Raw genomic sequence first — 22,151 nt, 5'->3', positions numbered from 1 at the left:
CTGACTCCGCTATTTTTAAGAGCCCTATCTAGCTCTCTCTTAAAAGCATCCAGAGAACCTGCCTCCACCGCCCTCTGAGGCAGAGAATTCCACAGACTCACCACTCTCTGAGAAAAAGTGTTTCCTCGTCTCCGTTCTAAATGGCTTACTCCTTATTCTTAAACTGTGGCCCCTGGTTCTGGACTCCCCCAACATCGGGAACATGTTTCCTGCCTCTAGCATGTCCAAGTCCTTAACAATCTGATATGTTTCAATGAGATTCCCTCTCATCCTTCTAAACTCGAGTGTACAAGCCCAGCTGCTCCATTCTCGCAGCATATGACAGTCCCGCCATCCCAGGAATTAACCTTGTAAACCTACGCTGCACTCCCTCAATAGCAAGAATGTCCTTCCTCAAATTAGGGGACCAAAACTGCACACAATACTCCAGGTATGCTCACTAGGGCTCTGTACAACTGTAGGACCTCTTTGCTCCTATATTCGATTCCTCGTTTTATAAAGGCCAACATGCTATTCGCTTTCTTCACTGCTTGCTGTACCTGCATGCTTACTTTCATAGACTGACGTACAAGGACCCCCAGATCCCGTTGTACATCCCCTTTTCCCAACTTGATGCCATTTAAATAGTAATCTGCCTTCCTGTTTTTGCTACCAAAGTGGATCACCAACTTCCTGATAGACAGGAAGCAGCATGAGGCTGGGAAAGCACATCTCGGACCCACAGACCCTCAGCATAGGGGCACCGCAAGGCTGCGTACTCTCCCATCTCCTTTACTCTCTCTACACTAACGACTGCACCTCCACAGACTCCTGTCAAGCTTCTCAAGTTTGCGGATGACACAACCCTGATTGGACTGATCCAGGATGGGGAGGAATCTGTCTAGATAGAAGTGGCACAGCTGGCGGCCTGGTGCCTTCGTAACAACCTGGAGCTCAATAGACAGTGGAATTGATAGTAGACTTTAGGAGAGCTCCCCCTCCCCTACCCCCACTCACCATCAACAACACCACAGTCACATCTGTGGAGTCTTTTAAGTTCCTTGGAACCACCATCTCCAAGGACCTGAAATGGGGGGCCACCATCGACTGCAGTCAAAAAGGCCCACCAGAGGATGTACTTCCTGCGGCAGCTGAGTAAACACAATCTGCCACAGGCAATGATGGTTCAATTCTATACTGCCATCGTAGAGTCTGTCTTCACCTTCTCATTCATGGTCTGGTTTGGCTCAACCACCAAGCACGACATCCGGAGGCTGCAGCTAATCGTCCGATCAGCTGAGAAGGTTGTTGGCTGCAACCTTCCCCCCCCATTGACGAACTGTACACTGCAAGGGCCAGGAAGCGAGCAGGTAAGATCATTTCTGACCCCCTCTCACCCTGGCCACAAACTCTTTGAAGCACTTCCCTCTGGAAGGCGACTCCAGACTGTCAAAGCCAGACATAAAAACAGCTTGTTTCCACGAGCAGTAGCTCTACTCAATAACCAAGTCTGTAGCCTCCTTTTGCTCCGGCTTTTTATTTCATTGACATGCTTAAATTATAATGTTTTATTATTAACGTTTAATGTTTTATGTGTCATTCTGAATTGTTACTGTATGTCGTGTTGTTACTTGTGAGCATAGCACAAAGGCAAATTCCGTGTATGTGTACATACTTGGCCAATAAACATTTCATTTTTCAAGCTCTTCTTATTTAGAAGTTTTTTTATTTCAGTGAGTTTGTCTTCTATGTTTTGTTGCACTTTTTTCAGCTCAACACTTTTCACTGGCAGATCTGCACATGTTGTTGAACTTGGTGATCATGGTGACGCTAGCCACGTGGTCCTACCTTGCTCCACAGACTTGCCCTAGAAAACTCCAGTTGAAGCCACACTCCCTATTTATTGGAACCACCTACATGAGCTTGAAGCTTAGATTTTACTCTTCATTATTGTATGATACATGGGGAGTCTGCGAGCAGTGTTGCAATGCTAATTTTTTACAAACACACCCACCCACTCCAGACTGGTCCCTCCACCGACACTCCTCGACTAGACCACCCAGAGCTCCACGGCTGGACCGCAGCGCCGCCTGCCCGACCACCACGAGGCCGAGATGGCCACCATGAGGAGCAGCAACACATCCACCACTTCTCCGACCACCGAAACTGCCGCCATTGCCGATTTTCACCACCTCCCCGGACCACCGAAATTGCCGTGGCTGCCAACTTTCACCGCTCGTATCTCCACTCCAGCGACTCGCCTCCCAACCGGCCACCAGTGGGCCAGAGCCGTCACCTTACCAGAGTTCCAGGCATCAGCCCCACAACTTCCACGATGCAGACAGCACGTGGTCAGACTCTGCTGGTTCCTAGTGCTCCTCCCCTCCTACATGCAACATTGTTAGCAAACATATCTAACAATATTTCACAATTTTTAATCAATATACACATTATAAACGATGAAAAAACACCACATTACTCTGCATGATTTAATACTTTTATCATGAAAAGTGAATTTAAGGATTTAAGGACCTATGATAAATCGAAGGACTTTCAAGGTCTTGAAAAAGTTTTAAATTCCAACTGTCGAGGACTACGAGCTCCGTTTAAGACATTTCCCATGTCCACATACTGGAGAAAGTATTGCAAACAAGGACTCAGCTTTGACTGCCAATCCAATCAATCTTATTGCCCCCCCCTCCCCCAGTATTGATCAACTAAAATAAAAACTGACAATTTTGCAGTATTCTTCCCACACTTCATAAAAGTGAGTTTTATTCCATACCTAAAAATGTTTGCATAATGATTTGTGAATTTGGTTAGTTCAGAAATCATAGGAACAGAAGCAGGCAATTCAGTCCTACTTCAAGTTTGAGTCTATGCCGCTAATAAAGTCTACTCTGCCATTCAATCATGGCTGATCTATCTGTCCCTCGCAACCCTAGTCTTCTTACTTCTCCCTGTAACCTTTGACAACCTTACTAATCCAGAACCTATCAATCTCCGCTTTCAAAATACCCAGTCTTGGCTTCCACAGCCGTCTGTGGCAATATATTCCACAGATTCACCACCCTCTGGCTAAAGAAATTCCTCTTCATCTCTTTTATTCTGAGGTTGTGCCCTCTGGTCCTAGACTCTCCCACAAATGGAAATATCCTCTTCACATCCACTATCCAGGCCTTTTAAAAATTTAGTAAGTTTCAATGAGATCCTACCGTATCCTTCTAATCTCAAGCAAGTCCAGGCCCGAACCGCCAAGGGCATATTTCCGTAACACGTGGCTGCCTATATAGTTTAACACTTAGGCTACAGTAACAGCTAAAACATGTAATTCCTATTACCAGTGGGTTACTCTGTGCAAGGGAACATAGCCATTCAAATGCTTTGTCCAATGCTTTCAGCAGGAGACTCCGCCACCATTAGGGCAATTATGGATGAGTAATAAATGCTCACCTTGCTAGTGATGCCCAAATTCCAAAAAAATTATAACAAGCATACCATTTCCAACAGCCAGAAATATATATGATTTACTTTCCATCCCCCGGAATTCGTCTGAATGTGCTTGCTGGCAAGTGAAGTACTCGCAGGAAAATGAGCAGCTCAAGTTTGCCCTGAAAATTAGCAATTAATATCCCTCAATACAAATATCAATAACCAAGTAAATGGTGCTTCATATTTCAGCATTTTAATTAAAACAAAACTTTTATAATCAATATCCATGAAGTTTCAATTTAAACATTGTTCACTTTCTTTTACTTTGGTACTTCATGAACTTTAAGTCATTAATATAACTTGCACTATGTTTATACATACAGCATCAAGAAATGAAATAAACTGGTTGTATTCTTTTAAAGAAAGTATACCCCAAATTAAATAGAAGTCAGCAAAGTGATGCTTTGCTATACAACTCTACCCTCCCAAAATGTGACCAAGATGCTAATCAGTATCAGTTTGTATGCTTGTATAACAAGAAAATAAATCAGGTCCCATTTGGGTAAACTTGCTGGTCACGAAAGGCTTACGGTTTTGAAACAAAACTAGTTATTTTTCAGTCGTGCACTGAAATCACATAGAAGTTCCCAATGAATTCCCGAGTTACATTGTGAAGCTTGCCTTCCTTTATTTAGATGATTTTGCTTCCGGAGGATTTTCTCCAGTATCCAGCGTTTTCAGTAACCTGAATAGGCCAGCTGCTTCTCGTATTCGGCTAAACTCAATGCAGAAGGCCTGCACTTCAATGAACAAGTCCTGGACGTTGATTATCTTGTTTCTGATTAAAGACTGGAGGAAGACACATACAAGGCGCACCAAACGGTTCTAAAAGATAACAGAGTTAGTTTACACTTGAGTGATATTGCTAAGATTTATCAGGTAGTCTATTTTTCAATCTGAGAAACATAAATCTAATACAATTGATCTGCAGTATATCTTACACAACATTACAATTGAAACAAGGGCAACACAGTGGCGCTGCAGTAGAGTAGCTGCCTTACAGCGAAGGAGTCCCAGGTTCGATCCTGACCACGTGCTGTCGTACAAAGTTTGTATGTTCTCCCCGTGACCACGAGAGTTTTCTCCAGGAGCTTCAGTCTCCCATACTCCAAAGAAGTATAGGTTGGTAGGTTAATTGGCTTTGGTAAAACTAAAGTGTGCCTAGTGCTTAGGATATTGCTAGTGTACAGGGATCGCTTTTTGGCGTGGACACGGTGGGCCGAAGGGTCTGTTTCCACACTGCATCATTAAACTTAAAAACTAAAATAAACTGATCCTTTATTTCACCTAGTAATATTGATTCATAGGGAAAATTCCACAAATATCAGCAGGGCTAATTAACCCTGCTTCCCATGCAAACCTTGACCCAGTTATATTCACAGCATATCTCCCTTTAAACTGGAAGATCCAAACAGTTGATGCCTATATCCAAATTAGCACCAGGCCTTATTAATCCATCTTCCTCATTTTGCTGACCTACAGGTAACTGATCGAGCACCATCTTGACTTAAGTCCTATTCTGGTTTTCAAATCTGGCTACGATTTGAACCCTCCCTGTATCTGTATAGATTTCTCTGGTCTTATAGTGCACCTCTGTGCTTCTAAATGTTTTTATCTGTGCTTACCTGCCTAAAGCTGCTGAGCTTTGCCCTGTCCTGTTAGCACACTCCAAATCCTATTTTCTTCACTGGGGTAAATTTAAGTATGACAAGCACCATAATTTAAGTTCATACAGAGTATTTGGGAAACAGATTTAATCATCATAGTAAATAGAGCTGGAACAGCAACGCAAGAATGTTAAAAATGTTAAATGAGAAACTAGAGTATCAAATTTAAAAGGCAATTTTAACGATGCAATGGGTTTAGAAAAATATACTGATATCAACATGCGAGGTTCTGAACCCTAGGTAGTAGAGCCCGTTTGCTGTAGCTGGAGAGATAGGGTCCTAGACACAGCAGAAGGGACCAGCCAATTAAAGGTCAGAAAGGAGGAATTTCATCACAGAAAGGATTGGCATTCCTGCTTCGGAACACTGCATATGCTCAATTGTTTCACATATTCCAGGCAGGAAAGACAGACATTTGGACACCAAGGGAATCGGGAGATTGGGGATCCCTGTCAGAATCAACGGGGCTGCACAGCCTATTTCTACTTCCACTTCTCATGTTAAGTTCTTGATGCTTTACATAACTCTGCAAGATAAAGGGCACCAAAATGTGTTCTTTGCATGATCTTCAAAGGGGAGGGAGAGCCACGCAGTGGGGTAGTGGAATAAGAATAATGCAGGACTGAATAAGAAAAATAGAAAAAGATTGAAGGTACACAGTCAGGCCAAATGGGAAAGTGGAACGTCATAAAGGAAAAAAAATCAACCTCAAAGCCCCACCGATCACACATGCTGTAAGTAGTTTGTCTACGGCAAGCTAATCAAAGGGGGAGCATCAGAAATTATTTAAACTATTTCTTGATGTATGCTTTAAAGCTGACCAACCCAGTAGGTACTCATCAGATCATCAGAGCTAGGTAGTCCCCTGGCGTACCGCGCAAGGCGAAGACGTCTCCTGACGTACCGCACAGCCATACCTAAATCGCAGGCCTGACTCGCCTGCTGCAAAACCGGGAACCTGCCTGGAGAGTGAAGCCTGGCCCCTGAAGAGTAGAATCAGAGAGCAGGATGGAGGGAGGTGGCGGACACTGGAAAAAGGCCTGGTAAGAAGAACCAGCGTGGGTAGTTTGAACCATAGAGGCATCGTCTAATAGTGTACGAGAATATAAATCCAATTTACAAAGGAGCACACATTAACAGCAGGAAAATATTAATAATGAACATGTTCATTACCTGCATGTATTTATCCTTGATCTGTTCACAAGTGGAGATACAATTTGAAATATAGAGGTGAATAAATTCTGGAGGAAGGTCAACAGCTGTGGTTAACCTACAAAGTAACCAAGAAAAGTAATCAGTTAGTTGTATTCACACCTGGACATGATGAGTTTGGCAATAAAACAAATTATAGAATTTAAGTATTTTTGAAGTTAACAGACAAGTTAAATTTTAACATGCTATACATTTTAAGCATCAGACTTCCAGAATTAAGCGAATTCATGCTGTGAATAGGTCAAAGGAAGACAGAATTGGGATTGACAGATGGATCAACAAGACACCATTAAAACAAATCCCTCACAGCACAAGCTATCCATCATTATTCAAGTTCGTACATGTTGAAGAATGTCATGGGTAGTGCATTCTAAGTGCTAATTTCTTGGGTAGTGTAGTGCTAAAATAAGGGAAGAAACAAAATAATAGAACTCACCTATTTACAACTTCCATGGAATGAAGAGACATGTCCATATTTACAAGTACAGAAAAGTATTCTGTAATCTGGCTTGATTGCATTAGCTTCAGTAACATCTCTATTGCCACCAAAGGGTTATTTTCTACCAGATCAGGCAACTTGACAGGAGTCAGTCCAATGTGGTAAACTAGCTTTGGATCTTTTTCTAATTCACCCAGGAGCTATTATAAAATAAATTAAGCAAAGACCTTTTTTTTTTAATTGATAAATCAAATAATTAATCATATACAAGTATAGAAGATAAAACAGTACAGCACAGGAACAGACTGTTCGTCCCTATTTTCCTGCCAAACATAACACTGTTAATCTGCCTGGAAATGAGAGAAGACATATCCTCAACGTAAACCTCAGATTGCTACATAAGAAGTTTTACGGCAATTACTCTGAAAGCAGTTAAACTTTATGCATAAAACTGAGAAATGACATTGTAATTATTCAAAACTTACTAAATATTTAATACATAAATTAAAAGATCAAGCCTATTTTCAACATTACACATACATTAAATGTACATTAAACCACTATTGTCATCCCTTTATGGCCTCAGATTCCATTCTTCAATTCTGGTCTCCTAACCTCTCTCTCCCCCAACCGTGACAACTGCGTTCAGCTACCGAGGTGCCAAATTCAAGAGTTACATAGAAAATATAGCACAAGAACAGGCCCTTCCGTTCACTACATCTGTTCTGAACATGATGTCAAGACCAGCTCTTATCTGCCTGCACATAATCCATATCCCTCTGTTTCCTTCTCTAAGCCTCTTAAAAGCCATTATCGTATTAACCTCAACCTCCAGCCCCGGAAATGCATTCCAGGCACCACCTTCTGTGTAAACAATTTTTCCCAACATTTTGTTTAAACTTTGTCCCTCTCACCTTAAAGTTATGCCCTCTAACGTGGCCTAATGAAAGTCCTACGCCTCGACCCATGAAAGCAAGCATACCATATGCCTACTCTACCACTCTACTTGTATTACCATTTTCAGGGAGTTATGGGCTTGGACCCAAAGATCCCTCTGTACATCAATGTTGTTAAGGGTTGCGCTATTAATAGTACATTTTCCCCTTACATTTGACCTCCAAAAGTGCAATACTGCACATTTGCTCAGATTAAACACCACTTGCTATTTCCCTGCACATTTTTGTATCTGATCTATATCCCACTGAGGTCCCTGCGAAACTCCACTTGTCACAGACCACCAGCCTGAATATTGTCCCTCCACCACAACACTCTACCTTCGATCAGTGAGCTACTTCTGAATCCATACCACCAAGTCATTGTTAATCCCATGCATCTTCTGGACCAGCCTACCATGGAGGACTTTATCAAATGCCTTACTAAAATCCATGTAGAGAACATCCACTACTCTACCCTCAATCAGGTTTATCACCTCCTCATAAGCTCAACCTAGTTAGTAAGACACAAACTGCCGTGTACTCAGCCATGCTAATTAACCCATTCTCTTCCAATTCTCTCCAATGACTTCCTTTCAGGCCTATAATTCCCAGGATTCTCTCTACTTCATTCTTAAATGAAGGGACAACATTGGACCATAAGACATTGGAGCAGAATTCGGTCATTTAGCCCACCCTAGTGCTCTGCAAGAGCCCAACACCACCTCCTTCTTAATCACAAATTGCCTGTACATATTAATATTCTGCACACTTATCTCACTGTCTTCCATGTCCTTCTCCTTGGTAAAAACTGGTGTAAAGTACTTGTTTAGTACCTTGCTACATCTCCAGACTCCTAGCACAATTTCCCTCCTTTATCAGTGAGTGGTTCTATCGTGACTCTCATTACCCTCTTGTACTTAATGCAGGCACAAAAAGCATTAGTTTTTTTTTTTTAAATCTGGCTCGCCAAAGCCATTCGTGGCCCCTTTTAGCCATTCTAGTCACCCGCTTGAGTTCTTTCCTCCTTTCTTTATATTCCTGAAATACCCTGTCTGATTCTATTCTCTTAAACCAAATGTACAACCTTTTTGGTCAATTAAGGTCCCCTATTTTGCCACCTGTATCCCTCCTCCTCACTGGAACATGATGGTCTGAACATCGATCAACTGGTTTAAACGATTCTCACATGTCATACATGAACTTACCCAAGAACAACTGCTCCTAACGTACTCCTGAGCAACTGCTTTACCTTACTCCAATTTAGTACCTCCCCCAAGGTCCAGCCTTCTTCCTATTCTAAACAATCTTAAAACAAATGGAGTTGTGATCACTATGCCCAAACTGCTCTTCCACTGAAACACCAGGCACCTGGCCAGGCCTATATCCCAGCACAAAGTCCAGTATGTTCTCTTCTCAAGTTGGATTATCCACAAACTGTTTCAAGAAACCCTCTTGAATACACCTTACAAATGTTGCCCTTTGGCATTGAGCAAGTCCCAGTCAATATTGAGAAAGTTATCACCCACTGACAACCCTGTGCTTTGGCATCTTTCAGTAATCTGTTTACATATGTTTCTCTATCTAATTCCATTAGAGTGCTTGCGTCTTTCTTATTTCTAAGCTCTACCCAAATCACCTAAGTGGACGAACCCTCCAGTATGTCCTCTAATTGTCACCGCGACAGTCTCCCTGAATAGTAGCACAACTCCTTTACCTCTTTTGCCTCCCTCTTAGCCACACCTGAAACTTCAAAACCTCGGAACATTGAGCCACAAGCCATGTACCGATGCAACCATGTTTCCGCAATGACCACATCACAGTCCCAAGCACTGATCCAGAACAAGTCCATCTGCTTTTCCACAATAGTCCTTGCATTAAAATAAACACACTTCAGCTTATCAGCATCACCATGCTCCTTTTCCTCTCCCTTCCTGTCCTTTCTTTGAGACTAACTGGTCCTAACATCTACCTTCCCATCACTCTTTCCAATTTCTCACCTACTCCTGGTTCCACCCCACTGCCGCTAGTTTAAACCCTCCCGAGTAGCACTAGCGAACCTCCCTGCAAGGATATTGGTCTCCCTGCAGTTCAGAAGCAACCCATCCCTAATTCCCATCCTTCTTCCCTAATCTCTTTAATTCTGCATCTTCTTTAGCGAAATATTTTGGTCAGCTGCACAAATATTTTAAATCGGTGTCAAATCTTGCCTGACATCTGGTGTTATGAAATGTAATGGGACAATTTACTGCAAAAAGCCATGCAAAAGCAAGTTGTTGCTTTGGTACAGACTATAGTAATAAATATAGAAATGGATGTCAGGTAAAAGTGAACTCAAAATAATTTTCTCCTTTTCCCCTATGATGTTTGCTCCGAGCACAGTTAGTCTTGCCAACTTATCTTGCATAAACTACTAATTAATAGTCCGAATTAACCAGTGTGATGTTTTCTTTGGTATTCTTTGGAATCTCACGATGTGGTTTACTGAAGACTAACTTCTGTATTAGTTCTGCTTTTCCTTTGTTATTCATCCACCATAATCCAGTTCTCTCATTTGCATTAATTTTCATAGAGGGCTGGATAATCTTTTAGAGCAAGGGTTCCCAACCTGGGGTAAATTCTCCCCCAGGGGGTAAATTTTGCCTACCCAAGGGGTAAATTTGTTGATTCTGGATTTGTACATATATTTTCTCATTGACTGACTGTGCTTGGTGCTGGTAAACCAGTTGAGATTGTGATGGTACACAAAATTGCTGGAGGAACTCAGCGGGTGCAGCAGCATCTATGGAGCGAAGGAAATAGGCGACGTTTCGGGCCGAAACCCTTCTTCAGACTCGGGATTGTGATGTGATGATTGGGTTTTAAAGATGTTGCACCCTCCATACTTTTTGTACTGCTTGCATCCCTGTGAAGGATTGATGAAATCCCTATTGTTTTTATATCTGTCAAAATCCTGCCTGTATAGGTCTCATTCTTCCAACAGTTGGGGGAGAGTAGGTAATCTTAGTGTTCTCCCAAGAGTTTGATTTCTCTACTTTTCTCAATTCCACTGCATGTTGATTTTTTACGCATATCATCCTTATTCAGGTGTAATTGTTTCTTTCATATTTCTCTCACCTTCAGGCAATTTTCAAAATTGGGTTCAATACTTATTGCTGTATTCTCTAATGGTCTATTCTCTAGTTGGTTTTGGAATGCATAGTTATAGACAAGTACCTTGAATACAAGAAATTCACGACCTTTCTTATATAAACTAATCTACTTACCCCAATCCATGCAAGACTTAAAACCCACATTAAAACCACTCTACCTTTCCCATCTTTATGATCACTTACTATCTGGTCATGAGAGTTGTCACTTAATGGCAAATATGATATCAGGATTTACCACATGGTTCTGGCAATCAGAGCTGCAATTTCCAAACAAAGAATATTGGTGGTGTATTGTATCGATGGTCGTAATGATCCAGCTGTTTGATTTTCAATTACCTGTGTTTGTTGCTGTGCAGACAAGGGACTCTTGAAGGCCTTTGCCATGATGCGCTTAATTTCCACCCCAGTGCTGTTTTTAACACACATGGTTTTATCCCATTGGATTGTATGATCAGGTTCTGTGGGGTTTAGCCAAGTTAGCTCATCTTCACATACATGAAGTGGAGGAGCAGGCCGAATCAACTCTGGCCGAAAGTGACCTTCACACGAGAGAAAAAGAACCGTGATTAATTTTACTATTCCACTGGAACAAAAATTGATAATAAAAATGTATTAGCCTGGAATTTCCTGGTGATTGCCCATAATTCAATGTGGCTCTCCAGCACAACCCACATAACTCTATAGAAGTTCATGATTTTCTCATAATTGAGTCCACGTGCACATTTCAAACTTGCAGAGGGGTCCTCACATCCACCATTCTGATTGCACCCTTACAATGGACTCCTTGGATTGACTTCAAATTTCCTGCCATTCCACTAATTACTTTCTTAACATCGAGCAATATTTACAATCAGGGAAATGAAATATGTATTTTTTTAGAAATAAAAGACAAACTATTTATTTTCTTTAACAACTTCAAAGAAAGCTTCTTGGCTGTCCAGTTTTCTTTTTCCTCCAACATTTTACCAGCTAAGCACTTCACTGTCCATATTATAGGAGTCAATGCAGAGTGAAATACTGAATACTCTTTATGTGCAGAAGATCTTCCTCAAGTTAACACGCGTAAAATCCCTAGGAATCATGCAATATAGGTAACTTTTGCAGGATTGCAAATCACTCTGCGCGCATCAATGAAGTGGCCATTAGCATGGAAATGCAGCCAAACATCTTTTTTGCTTCTTTCCATGTGCAACGGTACTCCATTTGCCTGGTGAACTAGATGGCCTCAATGTTAATGATGGTGGCCATTTATGAAATTATTACTACTAACTTGGTCCCACACCAGAAAGGATGGCTTTCTGTGCTAAGTAACTTGTCATAACAAAAGCTAGTAAAACAAATTAATTTAATGTACTGTACAAGTTGAACTCACGTTTTGCGTAAGAGTCAAACATTTTAAATTCTTTTTTTGGATATTAATTTAAGAGCACCTACTTTCTATTGGTGGCCTTGGTCCACTCACTAAAGCCTCTATGATTTGAGTTGCGACAGAACTGTCAAATCCCGAATTAGAAGAGTCGGGATCAGGATCGGGGAGTATGCTTGGAAAACTGGCTTTGCTCTGTGTTGGTAATTCAGACTGGCGCTCTGCAGAATAAATAAAAGATTAGGCACAAAAATGTACAAACAATATTCAGAAAACATCATACAATTCCTTACAAAAATCATCTAAAACCTATAAATCTTTAAACAGAAGTAATTCTGTAAAGGCTGCAGGATTGAACTAATGAACAATTCTCCTGTCAATCACATTGGAATAAGTGACTGAGATTGACTTTGTACATATAATTCATTTGTAATAATCCTTCATTTCATTTTTTTGGAAACGTCCTTCCTATTTTGAGAGGTTGCAGTAGTTACTGTCACGTTTGCTGTTGTTTCTCTTTAAGCAGACTATTTTCATGAGTGTATTAACTTTGTTTATTATACAATGGATTAGCCATCTTGTTGTGTGCAATGTCTCTATAGTCCATTGACAATACTATTTCAGCCTTTTCTGTACTTCATAATAACACACAATTTAATGTCCCTTAAAGCTTTACCAATTTTATTTTTGTAAATCAGTTTAGAATTGCCTAAATATGACAGTATTTTGAAATTTTGTTTCAATCTGCTAAATTTTGTTGAGTAGATAAATGAGCAGAGACAGGTTACAACAATAAAGCAAAATCCTAACAATTCCAGTCAGAGGCAGGTTGGTTTCTTTTTTGTATTGCTAAAGTTTCAGAATCTTGTCAGTGATTCTAGCAATTATTGGTATAAAAAAAATACTCTATATGATAACTGCAGTCTACATTTTGTGAGTTGCGAAAAGAGTACGCATTCATAAGGTAACAATAGAATTCCGTATTCTTGGCTTTGCAGGCAAGGTACTGTGGCTACAGCTTCGTAAAAAGGAAAATAACAATTTCACTCACCTGCTAAGGCCAGTTGCAAGCCACTAATGTCTACATTCTGAGGCATGTTACCGACATCCATACATGCAATCTGACGGGGAGTCTTCTTAAAAAGTTCTCTTGGAGGAGCCAGCATTAACTGAGAGAGGAAAAACTTCTCCGGAGGTGTAATAGGTGGCAAAAACCCTGTCATACAAAGCAAGGCTTGACTTGAATTTATTACACAAGGATGATTAAACGTTAGCAACTCCAAAGCATGTAAAGTCCAAATATTATCCCAAAGAATTCTGAATATTGATTGTTTGTGATATATATATATAATGGACTTTTCATTTTATTTGCATTCTTAAGAATTCTAATTACCCAGAGGAATTTTCTTGGAAGACAATTGTTACTAAAATAGCAGATTTGACTCATGTGTCTGAAATGCCTATTGTGCATTCATTCTTTGATGGAAAACACCACCCTCAGTTTAACCTCAACTGCAATGTTCATGTTGTAGGTCTGTGATGAAGGTCGACTTATTTTCTGCATTATGCATGGAGACAGTTGTAAACAAGTCACAGTACAGCTAGCCCATGCTGAATACCTTGACATTTTCCAAGTGATTAGATTTATATTACAAGTGTTAAAAACGTTCTGAAAGGAGTCTGCACATCATATTCACAAGTCATCCTCCAGTATATCTATCTCATCCAGTACCAATTACTTAAATGTAACTCGTCTTTCAAACAGGCAAGAATTTACTCAATTAGCAGCTGAACTACAGCTGTATTATGGGAGACATGTTTTACCATTTAATCCAATATGTCTTTAAAGCGAAATGCCGTACCTTTCATCTACCCAGGGAATTCACCTCTACCATCATGTCGGAGGGCTATATAACACCCTAACCCAATGGCAAGGTGACACTGGGCGAATTATACACAGTCATCAATTACCTAATTGAAACTTACTGAATAGGGAAAGGCCTGGACAGAATTGATGTGGGGAGAATGTTTCCACTAGTCGGAGAGTCAAGGACCAGAGGGCAGAGCCTCAGAATAAAAGGACGTAGCTTTAGAAAGGAGATGAGGAGGAATTTATTTTGTCAGTGGTGAATCTGTGCAGTTAATTGTCACAGATGGCTGTGGAATACGTCATCGGGCATTTTTAAAGCGGAGATTGACAGGTTTTTGATTAGTATGGGCGTCAAACGTTACAAGAAGAAGGTATGAGAATGGGTTGAGAGGGAAAGATAGATGAGCCATGATTGAACAGCAGAGTAGACTCGAAGGGCAAATGGCCTAATTCTGCTATCGAAATCGTTAATAATGGTAGCCACTATTTACACCCAGATAGGGCCATTCTGCCTCTCTTCACTCTCCTCTCACACAGATGGAGCATCTTCCACTTCCCTGTACCCTCCTGCCCTGATAGGACAATTTCCTTCTCTCCCTCCTCCCCACCTGGGCAATTTCACCTTCAGCAGCACTTCTCCCTCTCACAACTCCCACTTTTCCCCTTTTTCCTCTTCTACTGCTCAGAAGTGACAGCATCTACCTCTACCCAGCCTTAATTTCTGTCCCCCAGAAGGAGCACCCAGTTCCCTAGTATCCTTTTTGTCTCCCCCAACGCTGGCCAGCATCCCCCTTCTCCGCCTCTCCCCAGACAGGCGGATATCCACCTTTCCCTCCGACATCTACCCACTTTCAATCTTTCTTCCTTCATCATCCCCTCTTCTCCACCAGTGAGTCCCCACTGTGGTCAGGATTGCAGCTCCCACCCTTACACCGGTAAACACCCTGGATTGCAAAGCATAGAAACAAGGAACCGCAGATGCTGGTTTACACAAAAGGACACACAATGCTGGAGTAATTCAGCGGGTCAGACAGTACCTCTGGAGAACAGGAATAGTTGTCGGAACCCTTCTTCACGCAGATTCTTCAGTCTGAAGAAGGGTCCCCACCCAAAACGTCAACTATTCCGAGAAAGACACATAGATAGAACCATTGATTGAAACTATTCATAGATTCATAACTATTCATGTTCTCCAGAGATGCTGCCTGACCCGCTGAGTTACTCCAGCACTTTATGCCCTGGATTGCAATGTACAGGGAAGGAGTGAAAGTGACTTTCTGCAATGCGAGGGCTGGACACAGCGTCCAGGTGGAGTGTGTGGCGATGGCCGCTTACCGAGCAGCGGCCTGTCCGGGTCCTCGGCCGCCGTGCCCGCGTTCAGCAGGTGTGCGAAGACAGCGGCGAAGGGGTTGGCGGCCAGCGGCTCGGTGCGATACATCTCCCAGAGCAGGTAGAGTGCGGTGAGGCGCTGCTGGGGGCTGGGCAGCAGGTCGGGCTGTTGCAGCAACATGACGAGCGTGGAGCCGAGGCGGAAGTGGTCGTGTTTGCCGAAGTAGTGGTGGAAAGCCGTGGACAGGCCCTCGAAAGTGTTGCTGGTCGCCTCCTCGCAGATGATGCCGATCAGGCTGCTCAGCTCCTTGGGAGCCAGCGTCATGGTCACCAGGGCCAGGGGCAGGGGAGCCCGCCGCCGCCACCGCCGCCGCAGCCGCCACCGCCTTCACCGGCCCGGAGCATCAAACATCCGCTCGGCTGCAACGGCGGGCGAGTAGGCCGCGGGAACTGCCGCAAACCGACGCGCTCACTGCTCACGCCAGCGGCTGCGCGCCACTGTCGCAAAGCCAAGCGCGGCCGTTGGTGACGCGAACCGTCTCGTCTCGTGCCCGCGCGTCGTGCTCGTGCTCGTGCCCGGACGTCGTGCTCGTGCCCGGACGTCGTGCTCGTGCCCGGACGTCGTGCTCGTGCCCGCGCGGCACCAACTTCAACCCAGTGGGAACAGGCAACATCTCTGGAGAAACTGGGTATTGTGTTTATAGGCCAATTGTGTTGCTGCAAGTAACAGTGACATTGTTCTGAAGACAGACAGACACAAAATGCTGGAGTAACAGTCAGTCACGGTTTAAGAATAAGATGAGGGAAAAAAACCCATCTTCACCTAGAGAGTTGTGAAACTGTGGAATTCTCTGCCTCAGAAGGCAGTGGACGTCAATTCACTGGATGTTTTCCAGACAGAGTTGTGCCCCTGTCCCACTTAGGAAACCTGAACGGAAACCTCTGGGGACTTTGCGCCCGCCCCACCCAAGGTTTCCGTGCGGTTCCCGGAGGTTTTTGTCAGTCTCCCTACCTGCTTCCACTACCTGCAACCTCCAGCAATCACCTGCAACCTCCAGGAACCGCACGGAAACCTTGGGTGGGGCGCAAAGTCTCCAGAGGTTTCCGTTCAGGTTTCCTAAGTGGGACAGGGGCAAAATAAAGCTCTCAGGGCTAACGGAATCAAGGGATATGGGGAGAAAACAGGAACAGGGTACTGATTTTAGATGACCGGCCATGATCATATTGAATGTCAGTGATGACTTGAAGGGCCGAATGGCCTACTACTGCACCTATTTTCTATGTTTCTATGTAACTCAGTGGGACAGGCAGCATCTCTGGAGAGAAGGAATGGGGTGATGTTTCAGGCCGAGACCCTTCTTCAGACTGATGTCAGGGGAGAGGGAGGTACATAGACAAGGAAGTGTAAGGTATGAAAACAGGACAAAGAGACTGGTCAGAGAACTGGGAAGGAGGAGGGGATGGAGAGAGAGGAAAAGCAAGAGTTAGAGAAGTCAATGTCCATACTGTTGGGGTGTCAGCTGCCCAAGCAAAATATGAGGTGCTGATCCTCCAATTTGGACAGGAAGGTCAGGGTGGGAATGGGAGGGGGAAGTTAAAGTGTTTAGCAACCACTAACTTCAAGTAGCCCTTGCTTCCCCTCTTTTTATTTATTTATTTTTTTAATTTATTTTTATAAATAGTTGCAGGAGGAGGCCATTTAGCCCTTCGAGCCAGCACCGCCATTCATTGTGATCATGGCTGATCGTCCCCTATCAATAACCCGTGCCTGCCTTCTCCCCATATCCCTCGACTCCACTAGCCCCTAGAGCTCTATCTAACTCTCTCTTAAATCCATCCAGTGACTTGGCCTCCACTGCCTTCTGTGGCAGGGAATTCCATAAATTCACAACCCTCTGGGTGAAAAAGTTTTTTCTCACTTCAGTCTTAAATGACCTCCCCTTTATTCTAAGACTGTGGCCACTGGTTCTGGACTCGCCCAACATTGGGACCATTTTTCCTGCAACTAGCTTGTCCAATCCTTTTATAATTTTATATGTTTCTATAAGAACCCCCTCATCCTTCTGAACTCCAGTCTTCTTCTTTCGTATGGCATGCACAGCTTAAAGTTGTAGGACAACTTGTTCTATTTGATCTTCTGTTTGTGCACGTCTAGTTGATTGCATTAGTCGAAACAGGGCGGACCACGTGAAGGTTGCAATCTTCCACCCCTGAACTCCAGTGAATACAAGCCTAGTCTTTTCAATCTTTCCTCATATGACAGTCCCGCCATCCCAGGGATCAAACTCGTGAACCAACGCTGCACTGCCTCAATCACAAGGATGTCCTTCCTCAAATTAGGAGACCAAAACTGTACACAATACTCCAGATGTGGTCTCACCAGAGCCCTATACAACTGCAGAAGAACCTCTTTACTCCTATACTGAAATCCTCTTGTTATGAAGGCCAACATTCTATTTGCTTTCTTCACTGCCTGCTGTACCTGTAAGCCAACTTTCAGTGACCGATGTACAAGGACGCCCAGGTCTCGCTGCACCTCCCCCTTACCTAACCTAACCCCATGGAGATAATAATCTGCCCCCTTGTTTTTGCCGCCAAAGTGGATAACCTCACATTTATCTATATTATACTGCATCTGCCACGCATCTGCCCACTCACTCAACCTGTCCAGGTCACCCTGCAACCTCCTAACATCCTCTTCACAGTTCACACTGCCTCCCAGCTTTGTGTCATCCGCAAACTTGCTAGTGTTGCTCCTAATTCCTTCTTCCAAATCATTAATATATATGGTAAACAGTTGCGGCCCCAACACCGAGCCTTACGGCACTCCACTCGCCACTGCCTGCCATTCTGAAAAGGACCCGTTCACTCCTACTCTTTGCTTCCAGTCTGCCAACCAATTTTCTATCCATGTCAACACCCTACCCCCAACACCATGTGCTCTAATTTTAGTCACCAGTCTCCCATGCGGGACCTTATTAAAGGCTTTCTGAAAGTATAGATTACACTACATCCACTGGCACCCTTCATCCATTTTACTTGTCACATCCTCATAAAATTCCAGAAGATTAGTCAAGCATGATTCCCTTTCACAAATCCATGTTGACTTGGACTAATCCTTTTACTGCTATCCAAATGCCCCATTATTACCTCTTTAATAATTGACTCCAGCATCTTTCCCACAACCGAAGTCAGGCTAACTGGTCTGCAATTCCCCGTTTTCTCTCTCGCTCCTTTCTTGAAAAGTGGGATAACATTAGCTATCCTCCAATCTACATGAACTGATCCTGAATCTATTGAACATTGGAAAATGATCACCAATGCGTCCACTATTTCTAGAGCCATCTCCCTGAGGACCCTGGGATGCAGACCATCAGGTCCAGGGGATTTATCATCCTTCAGTCCCATTAGCCTACCCAATACTATTTCTCGCCTAATGAAAATTTCTTTCAGTTCCTCTACCCCCTTAGATCCTCTGTCCTCCAGTACATCTGGGAGATTGTTTGTGTCTTCCTTAGTGAAGACAGATCCGAAGTACCTATTCAACTCTTCTGCCATTTCCTTGTTCCCCATAATAACTTCACCCGTGTCTGCCTTCAAGGGGCCCACATTTGACTTTGCTACTCTTTTTCCCTTAACATATCTAAAGAAGCTTTTACTGTCCTTCTTTATATTCCTGGCCAGCTTCCCTTCATACTTCATCTTTTCAGCCCGTATTGCCCGTTTTGTTATCCTTCTGTTGTCCTATGAAAGATTCCCAATCCTCTGTCTTCCGGCTACTCTTTGCTGTGTTATACATCTTTTCTTTTAGTTTTATGCTATCCCTAACTTCTCTTGTCAGCCACGGTTACCTCCTACTCCCCTTAGAATCTTTCTTCCTTTTTGGAATGAAATGATCCTCTTCCGGATTATGCCCAGAAATTCCTGCCATTGCTGTTCCACCGTCATTCCTGCTAGGATCCCTTGCCAGTCTACCTTGGCCAGCTCCCCTCTCATGCCTTCATAGTCCCCTTTGTTCAACTGCGTCACTGCCACTTATAATTTAACATTCTCCTTCTCAAATTGCATATTAAAACTAATCATATTATGATCACTACCTCCAAGTGGTTCCTTTACCTCGCGTTCTCTTATCATATCTGGTTCATTGGACAACACTAAGTCCAGAATTGCCTTTTCTCTGGTCGGCTCCATTACAAGCTGCTCTAAGAATCCATCTCGGAGGCATTCTACAAACTCTCTTTCTTGGGGTCCTGAACCAACCTGATTTTCCCAGTCTACCTGCATATTGAAATCCCCCATCAGCACAGTGGCATTACCTTCGTTACATGCCAGTTTTAACTCCTGCTGCAATTTACACCCTACATCCAGGCTACTATTTGGGGGTCTGTAGATAACACCAATTAGTGTTTTCTTGCCTTTACAATTCCTCAACTCAATCCACAGTGACTCTACCTCATCAGTCCCTATGTCTTCCCTTGCAAGGGACTGAATTCCATCCCTCACCAGCAGAGCTACCCACCCCCCCCCCCCTTCTGCCCACCTGCCTGTCCTTTCTATAGGATGTATAACCCTGAATATTAAGTTCCCAGGCCCGATCCTCCTGCAGCCACGTCTCAATAATCCCCATAATGTCATGTCTACCAACCTCTAACTGAGCCTCAAGCTCATCTACTTTACTTCTTATACTTCGCTCATTCATATACAATACTTTTAATTCCTTACACATCTCACCTTTCACATCGATCCCTATTACACTTGGCCATACTCTCCTATCCCTTTGTGAGCTTCCTTTCCCGTTAATTCTGGGGTAATTAACAATCCCTTTACTCTCTTTAATTCCGTCCTCGACTACCCCATTTGACATCCCACCCCCATTATTCAGTTTAAAACCACCCGTGTAGCAGTGGCAAACCTGCCTGCTAGAATGCTCGTCCCCATCTGTTAAGATGCAATCCATCCATTTTGTACAGTTCCCCCTAACTCCAAAACAGATCCCAGTGATCTAAGAATCTAAATCCCTACCCCCTGGACCAGTTCCTCAGCCACACATTCAGGTCCCGTATCTCCCTGTTCCTGCTCTCGCCAGCACGAGGAACTGGAAGCAAACCGGAGATAACAATCCTGGAGGTCCTGTTTTTCAGCATTTTTCCGAGCTCTCTAAAGTCACGCTGCAGAATATTCATCCCCTTCTTTCCGACATCATTTGTGCCGACATGTACTACCACTTCCGGCTGTTCCCCTTCGCCCTTGAGGATTTTCTGCACCCTGTCCGTGACATCCTGGATCCTGGCATCAGGAAGGCAGCACACCATCCTCAAATCCCATCTGTTGCCGCAGAAACCCCTGTCTGTACCTCTCACAATGGAGTCTCCAACTACAATGGCGTTGCCTGACGTTGGTCTCTTTGGTTTTGGCTCAACAGCCCTTTTTGATTCGCAAGCCATTCCGCCACTCAGTGTGGTAACGTCTTCTGTCCCGACAACTTCTAAGTGGGTGAACCTATTCACAAGAGGTACAACACCCGGGGAACTTTGCATTCCATGTTTCACTCCCTTTCTCACCGCCACCCACCTTCTCTCTTCCAGTACCTTAGGTGTAACAATCTTACTGTTAGACTTGTCAAGGAACGACTCAGTTTCTCGGACGAACCTGAGGTCATCCACTTGCTTCTCCAGTTCCCCAACACGGTCCTTCAGGCGCTGTACCTGGATGCACTTCTCACATTTGTAGCAGCCAGAGGCACCAGCAGTGTCCTTGACCTCCCACATACTGCAAGCATCACACTGAATCAGCTTGCTTGACATCTCCTTCTTTCGTCTCTCCCTCTCCAGTGTTTTGCATAGTCTCCCCTCCTCACACAAGGACTCTCACAGGGCACTTCCCTCACAAGGCCACTCCCTCGCTGCTGCCGCTGCTGCTGCTGCTGCTGCTCCCTAAGAGCTGTCCTGCTTATATTGACTGATAAATTGCATAATTTACCAATTTACAAACCAAATTCCTCAGTTTTAGACTGTTTTCCCCCTCTGACTCTCTTCTAACTCTCCTCCCACTCGGGCTAGAGCCAATCAGCATTTTCTCCTGCTTCTCTTTGTTGCTGTTGCTTCAAAATCCACGGGAGCTCTGAGTAAAGTCTGCCTGTGCTTTGCCTCTCCTTTTCAACTGTTTTCCCCCTCTGCCTCACTTCTAACTCTCCTCCCACTCGGGCTAGAGTCTCTCTCCATGCTAGTTCTCCCACTAGTTTCACTTTAGTTTTACTGAATGCATGCCTCATTGTCACCTTCCCCTCAGCCAAAAATGACCCATTCTACATTCTCCTTGATCATCGTCCCCTTTGATCTGTTATTTTCACACCCTTCCGTATCTCTAATTCTCTCTCTCCCCTGACTCTCAGTCTGAAGATGGGCCTCGACCAGAAACGTCACCCATTCCTTCTCTCCAGAGATGCTGCCTGTCCCGCTGAGTTACTCCAACATTTTGTCCATAGTTGGTGTAAATCAGCATCTGCAGTTCCTTCCTACACTCTCCATCACCTGTTCTAAGGTGATGAAGATGCTGACTGCTCACCATTAGAGGCAAGTTAGACAAAATAACGTGAGAGTACAGAACATTTCTTAAGGTGAAATCTCCTAGCCTTCTAAATACCCAATGACTTGGCCTCCACAATCGTCTGCGGCAATGAATTCCACAGATTCACCACCGTCTGCGGCAATGAA

General features: G+C 43.6%; 1 protein-coding gene across 1 annotated transcript; it reads right to left on the bottom strand.

Annotated features, from left to right (window-relative positions):
• Window positions 1-3,640: 3,640 nt before the first annotated feature.
• On the bottom strand, window positions 3,641-15,913 carry cnot11 (CCR4-NOT transcription complex subunit 11). Its single transcript, XM_033022576.1, has 7 exons — window positions 15,445-15,913; window positions 13,291-13,455; window positions 12,308-12,460; window positions 11,210-11,412; window positions 6,787-6,989; window positions 6,312-6,408; window positions 3,641-4,296 (listed from the first exon to the last, which is right to left on the bottom strand). Exons 1-7 carry the CDS (start codon window positions 15,761-15,763, stop codon window positions 4,099-4,101), a joined length of 1,338 nt encoding a protein of 445 aa, XP_032878467.1. The 5' UTR covers window positions 15,764-15,913; the 3' UTR covers window positions 3,641-4,098.
• Between the last annotated feature and the right edge of the window lie 6,238 nt (window positions 15,914-22,151).

This window comes from Amblyraja radiata, chromosome 6 (assembly GCF_010909765.2).
Source record: "Amblyraja radiata isolate CabotCenter1 chromosome 6, sAmbRad1.1.pri, whole genome shotgun sequence".
Classification (NCBI taxonomy): Eukaryota; Metazoa; Chordata; class Chondrichthyes; order Rajiformes; family Rajidae; genus Amblyraja; species Amblyraja radiata.
This window is presented reverse-complemented; position numbering and strand designations above follow the sequence as displayed.